At 30.8% G+C, this 20,466-nt stretch overlaps 1 protein-coding gene across 3 annotated transcripts; it reads right to left on the bottom strand.

Annotated features, from left to right (window-relative positions):
• Nucleotides 1-4,450: 4,450 nt before the first annotated feature.
• LOC109816012 (Cyclophilin-like peptidyl-prolyl cis-trans isomerase family protein) lies at nt 4,451-12,037 on the bottom strand. Of its 3 annotated transcripts, XR_003805766.2 has the most exons (11): nt 11,745-12,037; nt 11,038-11,216; nt 10,748-10,846; nt 10,537-10,643; nt 10,290-10,431; nt 9,804-10,026; nt 8,463-8,505; nt 7,539-7,734; nt 7,129-7,269; nt 5,193-5,500; nt 4,451-4,559 (listed from the first exon to the last, which is right to left on the bottom strand). XR_003805766.2 is itself a non-coding variant. In XM_029274911.2 (10 exons), exons 1-10 carry the CDS (start codon nt 11,962-11,964, stop codon nt 5,360-5,362), a joined length of 1,491 nt encoding a protein of 496 aa, XP_029130744.1. In that variant the 5' UTR covers nt 11,965-12,037; the 3' UTR covers nt 4,878-5,359. The 3 variants fall into 3 exon arrangements, 2 of the variants coding, with proteins under 2 accessions (XP_029130744.1, XP_020236449.1); XM_029274911.2 differs by lacking the exon at nt 4,451-4,559 and having other exon boundaries at nt 4,878-5,500; XM_020380860.3 differs by lacking the exon at nt 4,451-4,559 and having other exon boundaries at nt 4,878-5,500; nt 8,463-8,502; nt 11,745-12,036.
• Between the last annotated feature and the right edge of the window lie 8,429 nt (nt 12,038-20,466).

Raw genomic sequence — 20,466 nt, 5'->3', positions numbered from 1 at the left:
TTCTTGGTCGCAGTAGATGAATTCAATTTCAGAAATGTCATGAGCAGCAGGGCGGTTGAGAAATTATGTCTGCCCACTACAAATGTACAAGTAACGATTAAATTCTCTATTGAAAAATATGAAGATGAAGTTCTTTGTGATATTGCCCCCATGGAGACATGCCATATGTTATTAGGGAGGTCATGGCTGTATAATAAAATTACAAATCCTGAACGACTTTCTATTTTTTTTGTGCATGGTGGACGAAGGATTAAGTTGATATGTCTATCATCCGACACTGTACATGAGGATCAACTGAAATTGAAAATAAAGATAGAAAAAGAAAGAGAAGAGAAGAGGAGAGCAGAAGATGAGATACATAGAGAGGAAGATGACAACTCTAACATTACATTTTCTTCTTTTGATGTGTCAAATTTTCAGGAACAGGAGGGCAAGTTTTCTTGTTTGAAGAAGCATGTCAACATCATTCCTAATGCACCTTTATACATTCAGTCCACCTTTCAAAATAAAATTCAAGAGACCTTGCACTTGAAAAATGGAGTTGATTTGTTGTTTGAAGTTACTATTTTCCAAAGTTGCCACTTGAATGGGATTCAATTCCTATTCATTGAGTACGTTTGTGGTTATGAGTTTGAAGAGATTTTATTTGTTTCGTTGATGATTAATAACTTACCAACAGGTGAAGCTAGAAATGGATACAAGCGAGATGTCTTCGACCCAGGAGGAAGGAAAAAAAATGAATTATTCATAATTTGGATATTTTTCCAATTGAGAGAATTTTCTCTCTCTAAATTCTTAGGAATTACTTTTGATTCTTATCCTTGAATTTCCTAATTCAAAGTGACGAATCTTCCTCAACTTATCAATCTTTAGGGATTGTGGCGTTGTTCTTCCATTTCTTACCTCAATCCATATTTTTTTCTTTTAATTTCTTAATTATGAACTTTCCAACCTAGATAGATCCGTAAAAAGAATTCATCCCTCTGGGTTCATATCAAAAAACCTCATAAGAAAGTGCTAATAATATCCCAAAATATGCCACCCACCACACGTAGCATGCCTGGGGGAGCCCTTTGCACCACCAGTTGTGTTGCATTTGATGAAGCCACGAGAAGCATATGCCAATCAACTTGCTTCATAACAAGCAGCTTGGGCAAGTGAATAAGAGCAAAAAAAAATGCTTCAAAATTAGAATATCATCCCAGAAGAGAGATGTTACCACTAGACGTAGAGCTTAATAAAGAAACTATCGCAATGATTGAAGAAATAACTTAAGGGAGAGGAGTCATTAGCTCCTTAAAACATGCATTGTTTCTACTAGACCATATTACCTAGATTATGTGTAGTAAGGCTAAGGTGAGTGTGTCCTTGAGTTGACTACTCCAACTTTGCTCTAGGATCGAGAGTAGGCAAGTAGGTGATGGTAAATCAATGGGTTGTTGTAGCACATCTTAAAGTCATGTTCACAACGACCTAGCAAAAGGGCACTGAAAGAAAAGGTGGTCAAACGTCTCCACCTTTGCACAATATAAATTAAGCCTAAAATTAATGATTGTCACTTCAAAATAATTTATGTTAGGAATGTTCACAATCCAGTTTCAGTCAGCTTGAATACATTATCAAATTAATCTGATCTTTCGTAATTTAAATAGGATTGATTATTCGATTTTTTCTTCTACTAGAATGTACACATGCAATTGTCAATCAGTCAATTAGATAGCTAGTTATTTTGAACTCAAGTTACTCACTTTATTTGACATAGTATAAATATTATTATTGTTACTCAATTGAATGAATACACACTTTAAACAATTCTATTTCTCTCAATTGTAAGAGTTTTTCTTTCTAATGCCTGAAATTATGTTTGACTCAAGTTCAACTATGGCTACTCTGATTGCTCTACCATCGTCGACAACGACATCGGTTACTTTTACACTCTTTGTCCATCCAATTAGATGACAAGAACTTCCTTCCATGGAATCAACACGTTTAAGCCATAACCACCACACACAAAATTCATCAATTTATTGTAAATCCATTGGTTGTAATTAAATACGCATCTAAAATAAATGGCGATTTTCATATCATGATTGAAGATTACCAAAGTTGGTTAATGTAGGACAAATGTTGTTCACATGGCTACAATAAGATTATCGAGGAGACATAACTTTCTTCAAAGCAACAATCACACAAGATTTGATTAAGTTTGAATGGGAAATGGTCAATGTCTCTCTATATCTTCATTGGAACCTCTAAGTTTGTGTCCGCCTAATCGAAAAATAATAGGGTGCAAATGTGTCTTTCGTGTGAAAGAAAACCCTGATGGCAATGTTAACAAATACAAAGTCCAACTTGTTGTCAAAGGCATTCATCAACAAGGCTTTAATGTCATAGAGACATTTTCACTAATTGTGAAGTTGGTAACTATTTGAATTATATTAACACTTGCTCATACCTATGGATGGAACATACATAAAGATTGATATAAATAATATTTTCCTTAATAGATATTTGCATAAAGAGATATTCATGGTACAATCTCAAGCTTTATGCACCAATCCTGTATTTTTGCTAAATAAAGCACTTTATGGTCTTAAACAAGCTCCTATGTCTTGGTAATGATGGTCTTACTCCCACTTTTTCTGCAATATGCCAAAAAATGTGATTCTTCTCTGCTCACTAACAATTACAACAATATTTCTACATATGTATTAATCTACGTTGATGATATCCTTATCACTGGCTCGTCAAGTACATATGTAACTTGGCTTATTTACAAGTTGAATGCTAATTTTGCTCTAAAACAATTTGGGAATCTTAATTACTATCTTGGCATTGAAGTGAAACATTTGACCTTTGGTGATCTTTATCTCACTCAGTCAAAATACATTTGTGAGTTGTCATGCCAGGCTAATATGTTGGATTCAATAAAGATCTCTTCCCTTATGTTAAGCTATTGCAAGCTTAGCAAATTTGCCACTAATATTCTTTCTAGTGTAGAACTATATAGATTAGTTGTTGGTGCATTACAATATGCTAACATTACTCATCCTGATAATGCCTATTGTGTGAACTATTTTTTTACCAGTTCATGAGTAATCCTCTAGACAACCATTGGAAAGCTATTAAGTGCACACTTATATATCTTAAAAAGAGTAAACAACATAGATTATTATTGCAATCAGTTACCTCTGCTACGAATTTCTCTTTACAAGCCTTTTGTGATGTAGATTGAACCAATGATCATGACAATCATCGATCCACCTCTAATTATTGTGTCTTCTTTGGGCCTAACTTGGTATCTTGGTGTTCAAAGAAACAAGTCATTGTTGCATAGTCCATTACTAAGTTGAGTATAAAAATATGGCTCATGCCATGGCTGAAATTCTATGGATTTAGTTTACCTTGTTGACAAAATTTTAGATTACCTTCAATACCTATTTACTTAGTGTGATAATTTGAGGGCAATCTCTTTGTCCCATAATCCAATGGAACTTGACATTCACTTTGTGCATGAGAAAGTTGGTTCTAAAAATCTTTTGGTTCAACATGTTATAGTTATTGATCAACTAGTTGATATACATAAATTCAACAATGTGTGCAACAAATTGTCAATTCTCTTGATGATAGGGGTGATCACGAGATGAGTATGTTAGGTTAAAGGAAAATTTCAATTCAATCAATGAAAAATAGTTCGGGTATGGATTAGCAAAACTCAACTTTTTATTAAAAGAGAAGATATTTAGTGTATAAAAAATAAAAAGTAATTTATCATTTAATCAATCTCCTTTGGTTGTAAGAATTACCTTGGGATATAAGATGATTGACATGGTCCCACAACACGTTCATAGGCTAAAAAAAATATTATTTATTAATTACATTAATAACATGTGTTTAATCTTTCTCAACTAACGTCTTCAAGACATCCTCGGTCAAATTCCAATTTATTTAATTATAATATTACTTTATGCAAGGTACTATGAATAAGAAGGCCATTAATAAAATTTGAAAAGGTCTTGTATAGGACACTGTGATGTGGGGAACCATAGGGACCAGAACATGTCAACGGAATTAAAAAAAAAAATCAACGTGAGAAATAATTTTAGAAGCATCCTGAAGCGATAAATAATTTTAAAAGCATCCCCGAGAGATAAATAATTTCCAAAATAACCCATATTTGCTCAAGTAGCCTAATATCCATTGAATTGAAATTCGAAAAAGTTAGGTCCAACTCCATACCAGTTAAGAGGATAAGTGGTGAATTGCTCAAATTTTTCTTCAACAAAAAGCCACAAAGATCCCACAAAAACGTTACATTTATATTTTAAAAAGTTCAATTAATTTGGAATTCATATATTAATTGAGATATTTTAATTTGACACGCATGTTGTATGAGTTTGTAACTTAGTTTTGAAAATTTTCTATTTAAGCCAATCCGTTAAAACATTACCTTACTGTTAAAGCACCGTTAGGACCACGTTACGCCATAGCACCAACTGCCAACAACGCCATAGCAAGATTTCAACCTTTCACCATCAAACACTAGCACTGATTTCCATCTGTGTGCAAATGAAAGGCTCGCATTAGTGTAAGGGCACAATAGTGTAACATCCACATCTTAAAGTACTTCGAGATTCATCAATAATTTGTATCATAACTTGTTGAAGTGACATTAAAGTAAATATTCGATTTTCCAGCAAGACTCATATCATCTAGAAAAACACATCTTTGCAAGTGTTAATTTTTAATGTGACACGACAGCTTTACATATTAACTGTTGATTTGAATACCCATGAAATGATAGATGGTGCCAATATAATTAGTTTTCAGCTTAGTTCCCAAGAAAAGAAAATTCGTATTTATATGAAAGCTCAGTATACATATCCCCCAAAATGTGTTGTCATTCAAGTAACGTCTTCATCTGCGAAAATCGTTAGTTCCACAATAATACAACACTCGTCCCGAATCCTAATTTTAAAACATAACAATTAGGTTTGTTTAAAGCTACATGATACATCTGTTGACATTGGCCCAAAAATACTAATAACTCACAGTAGGTCCTTCCACTAAGGCATAATGAATGAGAAGTTTCTTTCATGAGTTCCACAATTTTCGGTTTTAATTCAAGGTAGGGAATTATCTAAGATGCGGTATGGACTAACACTTGCAAGGTAACCCCACATCTCACTCACCAATATCAGTGTCCTTGCCTACCATGTCTTCTAAACTCCTCAATGCAACAACTTTCTCCTCAGTTCATATTAGAGCAAGTTTCCTTTTTCAGTAGTGCAGTGACATGTTAGCCTTCAAAACCAATCAGCTTCGTATATTTACATAGGCCATGTTGGCACATGTAAGGTCAAGTAAGGGATCTCCCAGCCCACTCTCGTTCTCGTCTCTTTTGTTTGGCTACCATCCTATTAAACTTCTCTTTTCCCTTCTCCAAAAGAGGGTCGTGCACAACATAGTCGTTTGGGTCCTCATTGCGAGACATGCGGTCCTGCACATGCACAAGAAAATTACAGGCAAAACTTTAAGTGGTAAGAAAGGATTGACGTGGTTAGATATGAAGCACCAACTCTAATTTCGACATTGGACATGCTATGGGCAACGAGCAAACACACACACATATATATATATATATATATATGAGAAGAGAGCCGTTTATTCCAGGAGTAAATTTACATAAACTTACTTTGTTCAATAACTTATGTTCTACATCAAATTTCAACGATCCAACCATTGAATTTAAAGGTTTCAATACATAAATCAAATCTATAAATTTAAAAAAAATTAAAAATCATTTGATACTTCATTTCATTAATTCAAATCAATGTATAAAATGATTTTATTATTATCTGTCAATTTGAATTAATGAAATGAAGTATCAAATAATTTTTAATTTTTTTTAAAAATTTGTAGACTTGATCTATACATTAAGAACTTTAAATTCAACAATTAGATCGTTAAAATTTGATGTAAAACATGAATTATTGAACGGAATAAGGCTAGGTAGACTTTATTTTGAAGTAAATAGATCCCTCCTCTATATATATACATACATACATACATACATACATACATATATATATATATATATATATATATAAGTAAATGCTAACTATAAGATTAACTAACTACAAATGTCTGATTTACATTTTGGTATGCATGAGCATGATCCTTGAGAGAATATCAAAATATTCAAGGTCAAATCTATGAAATTTAATATATGTTGCAAGTTATTAAATAAAATAATTCTACCAAGAGTTATTCTTGGAAACTTGATATCTCTCTCTCTCTCTCTCTCTGTGTGTATATATCATTGAAAATTGAATTAATAATTATATATTCACCTTCTGAAAGTAAAATTGTTACTGCTTACAATTTTTACATGATAATAACCCTCACAAAAATAATACTGGTATAGAATGAGATCATTTCACAATGCAATCCTTACAAAAAAAAATATCACAAGATAAGAAAATGAATCATATCTCTCTTAAAACTAGTCAAGTCCTATAATAACGAGCCTCTCAAAAAAGATGCTAAAAGGCATCATCATTTTCGTTCAAATGTCTATTACTCTCGTGAATGCTTTTAATTTTTAAATAATATTTATAACTTGATATAAAGTGACTTCTATTATGGTAGGAGCGTCTCTAGCCAAGAATAAGTGTCAGCTCTCTGACTTGGCCTATGTCTGAGATGTCTCTGAGTCGATATGAAAATATTTTTTAATTCAGACACAGGTCACACAGCGGAGGAGTGTCCGGCATGTGTCCAAGAAGCGGCAGGCATGTGTTGGTGCCTGAAAAGTGTCGGACATGGGACATGCCCTTGAGTTTCCGTGTTGGTGCTTCCTAGGGCTAGAACTCAAAGGAATTATTTCAAATTATAAAATTAATGTATATATCTTAGCACATGAGAACATATATTTCAATAGAAGTGTCTAGATTAAATGATTTTCTGCATGTATTGATAAGCATTGTTTCATATTGTTTTCTCTGAGACTATGACAAGTGAAAATGAAACGATGGGCAAGACACATGAAGTGGATGGAAAATAAAATGATTTCATATCTACAGTTTATACAGCCACGTTGAGACGGAATGCAAAAAGATAACTCACCTTGCCAGACTCGGGGGCAAATTTTAACGTGACATCTCTCCAGTCAGATAATTCCTCATTTTTAACATCTTCAGATTCATCAGTGGGGGGTGTCGCCTTTGCTGATAAAGAACTCTTAAATTTTTCAAGTTTTGCCAGAACCTAAAGATATAGATAGAAAAGGAACAACTTTACTCATGAATCTGAAAGTTGTCAGACATCAACAAACTTCAAATTAGCTGTCGATCATTTCTTCAGTTATCTAGAAATTTCCAGCCAACTACTCTTAACATGTCACATATCATATCAGATTATCAGTCAAGCTATCATTCCCTGAGTGACAATCATATTTCTTGAAGGTCTAGAACACAAACCAAAAGAAAGCAAACAAAGGTAAGAAGAGAACTGAACATATAACGTTTAAAACATACTTCATCTTCACGCCCTTGAAGTCGGCGTTTCTTCTGCTTCTGCAATTGTCTTCCCCTCTCAGCTTTGTTCAATAGCTGCAAATCTGCATCTGCATTAGCCATTCGTTCGGATCTTGCTTCAGATCCAACTCCCTTTTTCTTCAAGGACAACTTTTCCACCTTTGGTTGGTCATCATCAACACTTGAAGCATTGGACCTGACATGACATTTAATCATTTACTGAAGTTTAGACAGTAATTACAAACTGCTTGGATAATCATAAAAGCCACAGAACAAGCTTGCATATGTAGGAAATCCAATAGATATAAAAACTCTATAATTGGAATTCTCAAGGTTCTAACAATCTCCAATATAGAGAGAAGATCCGAACTGAGGTAAGAATCACAACGCAATGCTCTGATAGCTGAGATGATTCAAGTAGTTCAGCCCACTCCCGATTCCCTTTTACAAAAGTGATACCCCTCCTTTAGTATCTCAGCCTATCTATTTACTCAGCCCTCCTATGTCCTAACAAACTACTTCTGTTTTGGGTAGTTAGTCAGGAGTACAATAACACAATCTATCTAATTGTAATCCTCAAGGGATTGATTCACTATAACTCTCTTTTGTCTCTCATATACCTTCCCTATGCCTTGGATCCTCGGCCACAAGTTCAAATACTATGTTCCCAACTGCAGTAGGGAAACATGGAGCAAGTACTAGCCACAGGCTACCCATAATGAGCCTAATCATAGAACATTCTTGTTTCACAACCATGTTATACATATCAAAAAAGCTAAATTTGTTTATCATATTATAATTATAATATAAACCATCAACATTCAAATGTCCACATTGACAATTTGACACTTTGTGGCAACAACTTGAAGATTCATGTTCTAAATGTGAAAGTCATAACAGAATTTCAAACATTGATATTTTTACCTGGCTGCTGACGCCTCATGGTTCTCTGGACTGGACCTTCCTGCTTATCAAAATGATAAAGCAAGGCTTATTACCAAAAGTATTTTGAATAAGAAAAAAACAATACTTATATATACGAAAGGGATATTATAAGCTTTTCAAAGGAACCAACAGTTAAAGTGTTGGTAAGTTTAATTATTACAGCATTCACAAATAAGACAAACTTCTCTGCCATAGATTTTATAAAATAAAATACATACTAAATCCCACTAATCCTTAATTCATTATGTTAGGAATCTCTTCTTGTGAAAGGAGAATAGAATCCTAACAAAGAACCGCACACTCACACAATGAGATTGAACAACTACATAACTTCTGTATTGATTATGAACAAAATTCTTAAAAGAACCAAGCTATACAAGCATACCCCCAAAAGGAGCACTCTCCTTTTCACATTGGAAACTTCCAGTTTATAAAAATTTTACAAAAAACTCCCTCAATTAAACAATAGAGGTCTTACTTAAAGGATTTACAATAGATTTAACCAACACTCTTGACCCAATCAGCTAACATTTACAATATGCCCCTTTCCCTTTTTCTTTCTATAATAAACTTGCAGAGCTTTCAGCTGCTCTCTAACATCATTCCTAACACATTTGACATTACCACTGTAATTACATTCACTTCATCTTTGCATGTAGTCATTTACATTTGCTCTTGTAAGCGGAAAAATGTAGTAAACGTTTCCCTAGAATGTTGGGAAAGAAAAATGACATTTTATAATTTACTCTCAACTTAAAGATCAAAAATATACTATAAGCAGTTGTTGATGTCTCAATTAATTGTTCATAAGTAACATTAACATCTTCTAACCATTTTATCCTATGTTAATACTACGAATTTTATGCTGTACATATGTCATTATATGATTCCATTTATCAGGTGGCAGATGACATTTCTGTAACTTGATTCTACCACAGCTGGTGCCTTTCATAATTTTTCTTATTCTATTTTCAAATGTTCACTATTACTATATATTTTTTGCCTCCATACTGGTGCAACAAGCATCACCAAAAGAGTGTTTTAATTTCATCATGTTGATACTTCAGAAGTGCCTCATCCCTATGTTTAGTTCCAAGTTTACAGATAGGATTAGGAAGTAGGAAGTGGCCTCAATAATTTCTAGAAGAATTATCTTCTGTTGGGGATACAGAGGGAATAAACATGGCAGTCTGACAGTAATTCTGATAGCTAAATGTCACAATTATAAAGATCATTTAAACTTGCATAGAAACACTTCCTAAATCAAAGGTCGAGATGTTACAAACTACTATATATAATATTAAAGCCAATTTGATGTACCATTTTGCGACTTTGGCTTGGCAGGGATATCACCCAACTCCTTCCGCTTTTTGAGTATTTGCATGCGCATTCTTGCATCAAAATCTGCTTCATCATCATCACTGGAATCAAGATGAGCCATGTTACCAGCTTCAGAATCTCTCTGAGGCTCTTCTTTCTTTGAGTTAAGTGCTTCCCTTACAGATAATTGTCGATCTCTTCTTGCTTTACCATCAGATAAACTCTGCAAAATAAAAAAAAGCAATCTTAAGTTTGCAGCCATTTGATGTAACACTTGCATTGTTAGTTTTCATTTAAATATGAACTTTCCGGGTGAAATTTTGAATGACTTTGTAATACTGGGACTCTCGGAGTGGTAAGCCCAAAACTGCTACCACAAATTATTAACAGATAATGTACTAAAAAATTGCAATTACTACATACAAGTTGCCAAGTAAGAGTTCAACTTAAGAATCAGAAGAAATACTATCAAAAAGGCTTTATTACCAGTTCATCATTGAGAGTTTCTTCCTTTAGAAGACGAGGATCGTTCAAGACATCATGACTACTCTTAATCTTTTGCTTCACTGATGCCAATACCTTTTCCTCTTCTTCAGCTTCTTCCCCAAATGAAAGCAAGTTCAATTTTCTGTAATTTGAATTTACAAATAAATAAGCACCATGCTGCTTGGAAAGTAAACATTCTGCATTAGTTCTAAGAAGACATTTTTCTTCGATAGGAGATTGAACTTACTTTATGCCTTTCTTCCTTGACTCTTTATTTTCTGTATCAGCTTTAGCTTCAATCTGAGATTTCTGAAGTGTTCTTGGAACAATATCTTCAAATGGATTCCATAACACCTAGAACAAGCATATTAAGAAGATATTGGGGGGATTAAATTCTCCATTCACTGGACACAAACTTCAATGATCTTTCAGCAATGTCAATCAAAAGCACAACGAACCTCAACTGATAAGATCTTTGGTGGGTCTAAAGGTCGGTCATTCTTATCGGTTTCAAGTTCGCCCAGTCTCAAAAGATTATACATCGTATCTCCGGTCACCTGAAGTCGAATAACAGAGAGAACAATCAACGCATCACTAACAAATTACAAAAATAAAAGTTCTGCTACAACATAATCACTTTCTACTTTACTAGTTTCCCGTTCAACTTTGAAAACATCAAACAAACCCAAAATAATGTAAATTCAAATGTGAAAACAGAAAACGTTTTCTCAATCCAAATAGCCATTACCTTCCCGAAAATGGTATGCTTGCGATCAAGCCAGTCACAACGATCAAGAGTGACAAAAAACTGACTTCCATTGGAATTCGGTGTTCCAGCATTGGCCATTGCAACTATTCCTCTGTGCTTGAATTTCAGACGTGAATGAAACTCGTCAGCAAAAACACCACCATAAATACTCTCCCCTCCTATAACAACAACAACAAAAAAAAAAAAAAAAAAAATTAGTTCATAGAAGTGTTCTAAATTGGTGTTGCAGCCGCAATATTGCCGTTTCCGTACTACCCACAACCGCAACAAGCCGCAATTGCGGTGTGAACTTCAATCACAGGAAATACCACAACAGAGCTACAACACCATTCTACTCCACTTTTTTAGTCAAAAAATAAATAAAGATTTAGAATTCAATCTTCTATTTCACATGATACATTCCAGGTAAGGGGAAAGGGAGTCCACTCCAGAGTGAAAAATTGTGAAAGAATGGTTTGTTTAATTTTTATTATTATACAATAATAACTGTTTCTTTTTTTTTTTTTACTTTTTTATGTTTGGTACTACCATATAACAATTTCAGAACGCTATCATCAGCCGAACCCTAAACCCTATAATCACACATCCGAACACAAATCAATTCAGCGAAACAATTGAATTAAAAATCGATTACGAAACGCAAACGGTGAGTGAGTGGAGGGCACATTTAGAGGAAATAGGGTTACCGGTGCCGGAGGCGGTGGGGTCGCCACCTTGGATGAGGAAGTCCTTGATGATGCGGTGGAAGATGGTGTTGTCGTAATAGTTTTCGAGGCAGAGCTGAACGAAGTTCCGCACCGCCTTGGGAGCCTCCTTCGGCCACAGCTCAATGTCCAGAGGGCCGCGCGTGGTGTTCACCACCACTTTCCCCTTCGTCGGAGGTTCTAGAACGTACACCGTCGACATCTTCTTCTTCTTCTACTCCGATCCCACTCTCTCACAGGCTTTTCTTTTCTTTCTATGGGTACCACGAAATTTTGATGCCTATTATATTTCAATTTCAACTCAGACATTAAAAATACAATATAATAATATTCATCTTAGGCATAGTTAATATCATTTTTAACATAATACATTAATGTTATATTTTAAATTAAAAATAACATAAATATAAATTTAAGCTAAATTATATTTATAATATATATGTTTTAAAAATAATAAATAATCCCTTCAAAAAAATAAATAATAAAATTACATTTCAAATAATTTTTCATAAAAATTTGAATTAAATGGTATTTTTAAATTTTAGAAATAATCATATTCAAATTCAAGAGGCTCAAAATTACATAGGTCTGACTCACTTTTTAAAAAAACTTAATTTTTTAAATTCAAATATTTTCTATTAATTATAAAATAAATTTATTAGAATTTAATAAATTGAATTATGTTAATTAAATTTAAATAATTTCTCATAAAAAAATTAAATATCATTAAAAAATTACATATAATAGTAAAATGATGGTTAATTTTAATTCTTTTTTTATATAATTGAACATTTAAATTCAAATTTAGAATTTATATCTATAATTATTATATAAAAGATACTCTATTCTTATTTTCATAAGTATCATGCCAAATTTCATCAATCAAATCATTTTTTTGAGAAATACGAGCTATGTAAGTCATACAAGTAAAACAATTTATTCCTTGATAAAAAAAAACGTGAATGGTAATTAGATTGATGATAAAATAGATTTAGGATATCAAACAGTAATTCTATTGATGATAAAAATAAAAATAAAGAGAGGGAGAGAGAATTATGGACTATTTTATCTTTAAATTTTTAAATAATAAAAAATAATATTCAAAATTAATTAAATCCAAGATTGAGGTTCAAAGGCTAAGCACAATATCACTTAATTCAACAAACATTAATAATTCTTAAACACCTTTAAATAAATATAGAGACATAAAATATCTCGATCTCACTAGCATTATTAAAGATAGAATAATTTTTTTTAAAAAGAATTATGCATATTATTAAAAGACAAAATAGTTTTCTAAAAATAATTTTTCTCAAAACTACATAGCTTTGACCCATTTTTCTATAAAAAAAAATTATTAGCATTTAATAAATTGAATTACGTTAATTAAATACAAAAAATATTTCATAAAAATTTTAAAATATAATAGTGAAATGATGGTTATTTTAATTTTTTAAATTTAGTTGTACATTCAAATTTAAATTTAGAATCTATTTATATGCATCTAAATCTATACATATTATTAAAGGTAAAATAGTCCTCAAAACCACCTATCTTTGACCATTTTTTTTTTCCAAAAATATTTTAGCTTTTTAAAATTCAAAATTACATAAACTTAGTTATGTATGTTGAAGTCATGGTAAACTCATACCCAGATTATTTTATTCTTGATACTAATATTGAACTTTTCTAATATAAGTGACCAAATTTGATAAACATGTCACTTGTTGTTTCTAGTCACCATGTCAGTCATTGTTTTTTATTTTTATATCAATCGTTATGGTTTGATAGGGTCTAGTTACTTAGGTTATTCATCTCAGTTGTAAAAGAGTTGATATGAGTGATTATGCATCAGTTGTTTGAGTTGTTCATTTGTATTTGAAGTTGCTAAGTTGTCTTAGTTGTTCATTTGAATGTTGTTAAAGTTTTTTCTAGTTGTCTATGTTAAAGCTATTGTTTTTGTTTTTGTTATGTTTTTAAGTTGAAAAGCTAACTAGTTACTAGAATTTTATAAGTTGTTTACTTCTTGTATTTGATGTTATGATGTTTTCTTTCACAAATTTATTCTTGCTTTATCATATTGTTTGAATGCAATGATCATATTTGTTATGGGAGTAGAGTAAGATTAGATGGAGGGCACGCTTGATGGAGGGTCATTGTTGAAAATGACCTTGTTTTGTTAAGTTATTCTGATACAACATGTGTGTATAGAGGCGTTTGACCGATGCTAGGTCTTTATATTATAGGTATTTCTTACTATATATATATATATATATAGTTTATTTGTAAACCTATAAGAAAATTTATGTTTTCAAGTTAAAATTGTTAGAAATTATTTTATTATTTTTATACTCTATACATGTATTTATTGCATAAATATTATTAGATGATAACTCTAGTTATAATTGAATCATTTATATTGTTCATTGAATCACTTATATTTTTCATTAAATAGTTGTTGTCCTGTAATATGTTACAATCATACATATTCATTTTAATCTTGTCCTTATTGATTTAGAAAAAAAAATATTTATTTAAATATTCATATTGATAAACAAATAATTCAAAATATTATCAACACAATTGTACATAATTTTTTTAATATATGTCAATATAATATTACAAAAATCATTCATTAAATATTTTAATAGAAGTTTGAAAATATTATTTAATCAAATTCATGTGATGCACGTATTTAGTATTTTTTTTTAAATGTGTAACTTATATAAAATAAATATTTTTATTAACTTTAATGGTTAGTGACGTAGTATATTTTCAAAAGTAAAAACGAATAATAGTAATACTATAAAATTGTCAAACCCAAGATCAGGTCATCGATTTTGCATTACACCAAATGTCTGGAGGTCAACATGAAACATCATTTGAAAACAATATGAATCTTACCCCATCGAAAATGAACATATATAAGTTACGTTGGAGAATTATATTATAATTTAAATTTTGATTAAATATTTTATTTAATTACTTTTTCTCTTACGTAATATTTTATTAAACTAGTTTGTATTTTAATATTTCTTAATCAACATTTTAATACCATTAAAACAATTATGCTTTTAATTGATTTTATTAACTAGCTATACATAGTTGTCATTACTCTATATATATATGATTTTAAGGAAAATTATAAGAAAGTGAACAACATGGATACAATATATTGAAAAATATTTTTCTACTTCTATGAGATATATTATTATTATAAAAATATTATGTGCTTTAAAATGATTTTTTTTGAATTGAAGATTTTGCGCTACACACGATTGATCTGACGGGTTGTTGTATCTTAAAAAAGGAGTGCATTACATATTAATTTACGAGTGCAATTGAGTGTTTTTTCTTAAGTATAACACTTATCGTGCTTCAATTTAAACTTCTCTAAATATCCTAAATTAAAATTCTTTTTAATAAAAAAAATATTTATCATGAAAATAAAAATATTACTTTAAATGTCAATGATTGATGAATTTTGTTTTGATGGATAAAGAACAAACATCAGATAATGATGATATAATGAGAATAAATTTTCTTGAGAAGCTAATAAATTGCAATCACATGGATCGTGAAAACGTGGAAATGAGGGTACAAAATGACAATCTAATAGATGTTACTAGTCATATGGTTCTATAGTGATGAGAAATCATGAAATTTAAATTAAATATTTTATTATTTGATTTTTTTATCTTTTAATTCAAAAATTTGTTGCATCTTTTTTAGTTCTTTAACTATGTTGATTTTTTTGCATAATTGGTTGCGGTGACCAAAATTTAACATAACTATGATGGTCGAAATTGAGATGAATAGTGGGTAGCATAATTGCAACACACCCATGACATGACCTTGAGACAACACTAGTGCTTCTATAATCTTTAGTTGTCATAAGAAAACTCAACAATAAAATTAAAAAACATATACATTTTATTGGATTCATCGGAAAGAGGAAAATATTTGCACAATCTTTTTGGAAAAATAAGAGAATGTTGGATAAATTAATTAATTTTACTAATTATTATTATTATTTATTCTCTAATATCTCATGAATTTTGATTTTTAAATTAATATATTTAAGTGCATACATCTTTAGAGGCCTTCTTATCAAAGTTGTGACTTGAGATTGGACAAAAATTGTTTGATGAAGAGTGGAATTATTTCTCAAAGAAATTTTTTCGAATTCTCTTATAAAGAAAGAAAGAAAAATTCGTGTCAACACATACTAAAGCATCGAGGAAAATAGGATTACAACACATTAATTAGTCACAACGACGACATCCAACTCTATGTGAATGGTGGTGATCCATGAATGAAGTTCAATGGCTAACAACATAATTGTTTCTTGGTTGAAGTACACCAAAATAATATTTATTATACAAAGTCATTCCAATTCCTATTTTGATGAAATTGCATATTTTTAAATAACGATAATCATAAGGTTGAGATATTTAAAAGACATCTCAATGAACCCGACAACTTTAATTGTCAGAGTGAGGGTCACATGTCATCCTTTGAAAGGTTCACCCACTAAGTATGGTAGTGGAGCCACCATTGTGAGATTTAGGCTAGTCTTTAAGTAACACTCACGAAATAAGATACCTTTACAAGGTTGCGGTGCGCACCATGATTAGAACTATAAAATGAGCTCTTATATTATTTGTGTTATGTTCCAAAGCCGGTTTAATGATAATATGACTCAAGACAAACAAGTTTTTTTGTATTTTTCTCAAGTAGAAATTCATCGCAATATATATAAGGCTTAAACTCGAAAGACTCATTATACTAAAAAAATAACATGTCATGCTCCATTGAAAATTATTTTTTAAAAGTTTTCATATATTTTGATCATTTATTTAAATTTTAAATTAGTGAGAAATTGTTGAAAGATTTTATTATAATTTAAATTTTAATTAAATATTCTATTTAATTACTTTTTTTTGTAACGTAATATTTTATTAAATTAATTTATATTTTAATATTTTTTAGTTACTTTTAATTAGCATTTTAATACCATTAAAACAATTATGTTATTAATTAATCTTATTGACCGGTTACGCATAGTAGTTGAAAGGGTTGCACATAGTTGCCATCACTTTTTATATATATTTATGTTCCTTAAGGAAAGCTAAGAGAAAGTGAACATTACATATATGTAATATATTGAAAAATATTTTTCTCCTTCTATATATATATTTTTTATTATTAGAAAAGTATTTTATGTTTTGGATTGGTATCCTTTGGTTCAAAGATATATCTCAAGGGGAAAAATATATCTCATACTAATAAATAAGAGGGGTATTTTCTAATATATCTCATTAATAAATAAATATTAAAAAATAAGAGTACATTGATCTACCAATATAGTAGTGTTTTCTCTTCAAAGATAATATCTAGCATATTTCAACTTAAATTTCACTAAACCTTCTTATTTATTTTAGTCCTCATTATTTTAATTGTTTATTTTAATAAAATTTTAGTGATAAATAATATATCTTATTTTCTATTTCCATAGTTACAACTAGTTAATGTATATGAAAAAATATTCTACTAGAAATAGCAATGCATTGTACTTCTTATATGACATTAACAAATTCTATTCACATTTCACAAAAATAACTTGAACCGATTTTCTCACACAAAGGAAAAATATTAAATTACTATTTGACTATATCCTTTTGTCATGGTTGCCGACTCTTTAAAGACAATAGAGCTCACATTCGATAATGGACCTCGCAGTGGCAGAATTTGGATAAAAAATTTGGAGGTACCAAATTAATTTTTTTATATAAATTAAATTTTTTACTAATTAAAAAAATAACAGAATTCCTCATTTTCTCTACTCAAAATAAACATGTATAATAATGAAATCTAAGAAAAGTATTATCATTCACTAGTCATTTCATAAAAGACTGTCATTAAATGCCAAAGGTTACCTGGAATAAAGCAAACTAAAGTAGTTGAAGTAAACTCTAAGATAAGTTGTACACTTGTCTCCTATGAGATCCAAAATAATATATTTAACATAGTCCAAGTTACTTGTATTGTATAGTATCACTTGCACATGGCATACCCAAAATTGTGCAATGCAAGTCAAGCAAAAAGAATCATTCAAAAGCCAATAATTACTTTTAGGTGGGCCAAAATTCAGGAGCAACTGCATAAATTAAATATTAACATTATTATATACATATAAAATTTTAAATGCAAGCCTAACATAAAGTTTAAAATAATATAAACATAAGTAGAAATTACCTTTAGTTAAAGTGCTGCTCTTCGCTATTTCAATGACTTAAAATGTTCAATAATTGAGTCAGAACTAAAACTTGTTGCAATATCCCTTTCAATATAAACGATCATACTATCTGCTAAAAAGTCAGCTTCCATCTTATTTCTCAACCTAGTCTTGATTATTTTCATTGCAGAAAAAGATCTTTCAGTTGTAGCTGTTGAAATTGGAAGAGTCATGATAAGACGAAGTAATCTATCAATCAAGTAGTAAACTTTTGACTTTTTCGTTGTTGCCAAAACATGTACACAACTCTTGCATTGTTGATAAATTTTTCAAATTTGAATCTTGACGAGCATCAACAATGAAATGTTGAAGTTGGAAATGCAAATTAATTTTCTCCTGCTCACTGAAACCCATGGGATAATATTTGTCTACAAGAGTGCAAATGTTTTAAATATTGAAAGCTTTGTAAGCATCCTTAGGAACCAATGTCAAGCTTAGAGTTAATAACTCCATTGCTTGGTCATTAAATCTACAATTAAACTCTTGTAATTGCTTATCAATTGTAACAAAGAATATTTCAACTCTCAAATAATGCTCCACTATAATATGATCTTTTTGGTGACGAGAGCGCCCTTGCCTTGCTACATAAGAAACACTAAATTGAGGAACCTTAATATCATGTTTTTCACAAAAAGATGTCACATTTTTTAATAACTTATCCCAACCTTCTTCTCTCAAGTTTTGGATAAGTGCTTTTGTAGAACGAACTAAATGCATAGCATTAACTACATCCTGAGATTGTTGTTGTAAAGCTTGATAAAGAACATCTGTTATCCCCATAATTTCTCTCATCAAATGAAAGATCAATATAAACTCAAATGAGGTCAAGCTTTTGTAAGCATTATCGGCATCCCCACATTGAGAATAAGTAGATCCATCAACAATATTTTTTTCTAGAACAGAACAAGTTGCATCATACATATTTATCAAGCTACAAATAGAAGAGAAATGGGAGCTCCAACAAGTATCCCCAGCTCATTTCAAAGTACAAATTTGATTTTCCCTTTTACCAGTTTCAAGGTCATCAATCTCTAACAAATATGCAATTTCATCTAACTTGGCAGCTTGTAACTCATCATGCCGCTTACTAGAAGAGCAAACAATATTCACAATAAAAGTCAATTTTGAAAAGAATTGATGAATTAGAATAACTTCTCTTGATGCAGCAACCAAGGCAAGTTGTAACCGATGAGCAAAACAATGAACATAATATGCATAAGGACAATCATTTAAGAATAATGTCTGTAATGCATTCCATTCTCCTCTCATATTATTAGCACCATCATACCCTTGACCACGAATATTATAAACATTAAGATTAGGTCGAGAAAGTACAACACATAATTCATTCTTCATAGTTAATGTCGTAGTGTCTTTAACATGCACAATATCAAAAAATCGCTCTTGTATAAAACCATTTTTATCAACAAATCTCAAAATAAGAGCCATTTGTTCCTTTTTTTTTATTCATCATGAGCTTCATCAATAATTATACAAAACTTAGAATCTCCAACTTCCTCACGAATATGATTTTTCACTTTACTAGAAAGAATATTCAATATCTCTTTTTGAATTTTATAGGAAGTATATTTGGAATTATATGGAGCATTTTCCAACACAACTTTTGCAACCTCATCATTGTATGATGCTATGATTTTTATCATCTCAAGAAAATTACCTTGGTTCCTTGATTCACTAGTTTCATCATGACCTCTAAAAGCACAAGCTTGAAGTGATAAATAACGAACCGTATCAATTGAAGTCTTGAGACACAAACGATTCTTCATAATTTGATCTAAGCTTTGCACATGAAAAACATTCCTAATATGACAATTTTGATTCAACAAGTCTTGACAAGCTCTCACTGCATTATTGTATGGTGAGAAAGGATCCTTCCCAATGTGTTTAAGAAAAGAAAAATTCTTTCCATTATTAACTTTCCTCCAACTTTTAAAAATTGTAGGAAAAATAATCAACAAAGTTAAAACTTGTTGATGATAATCAACTCATTACCAATTCAAATTCAAATTCAATCACCTGTAGCAATGAAAACATTTGAACCAAGGTGTCCGCTTGGTTTTTTACTAAAAAGATAGCAAGGCAAGCAATATGCATGAATGAAATATGCTAAACCAAGTGTATTGAAATCTCCTTGGATGATCTTCTTTACCAGACAAAGGATAATTTTCTAAATGCATTTGATATGGACCCCATTTTAGATAAGCCCTTCGTACGTCATCCATTTGATTTGGTGGCTATTGCCAAATTTGAGGGCGTTTCTCCGGATCATGTTCCAAAGAATTTTCAAATTCATTATATGTAACTCTAGGAACCTTTGAGATTTGTTTATCATTTTCTTCAATTCTTGGATTCTTGGGAAACTTCTCAAGTTCACTTGACGTAGAA

This window comes from Cajanus cajan, chromosome 9, assembly GCF_000230855.2.
Source record: "Cajanus cajan strain Asha chromosome 9, NIPB_CcT2T_4, whole genome shotgun sequence".
Lineage (NCBI taxonomy): Eukaryota > Viridiplantae > Streptophyta > Magnoliopsida > Fabales > Fabaceae > Cajanus > Cajanus cajan.
This window is presented reverse-complemented; position numbering and strand designations above follow the sequence as displayed.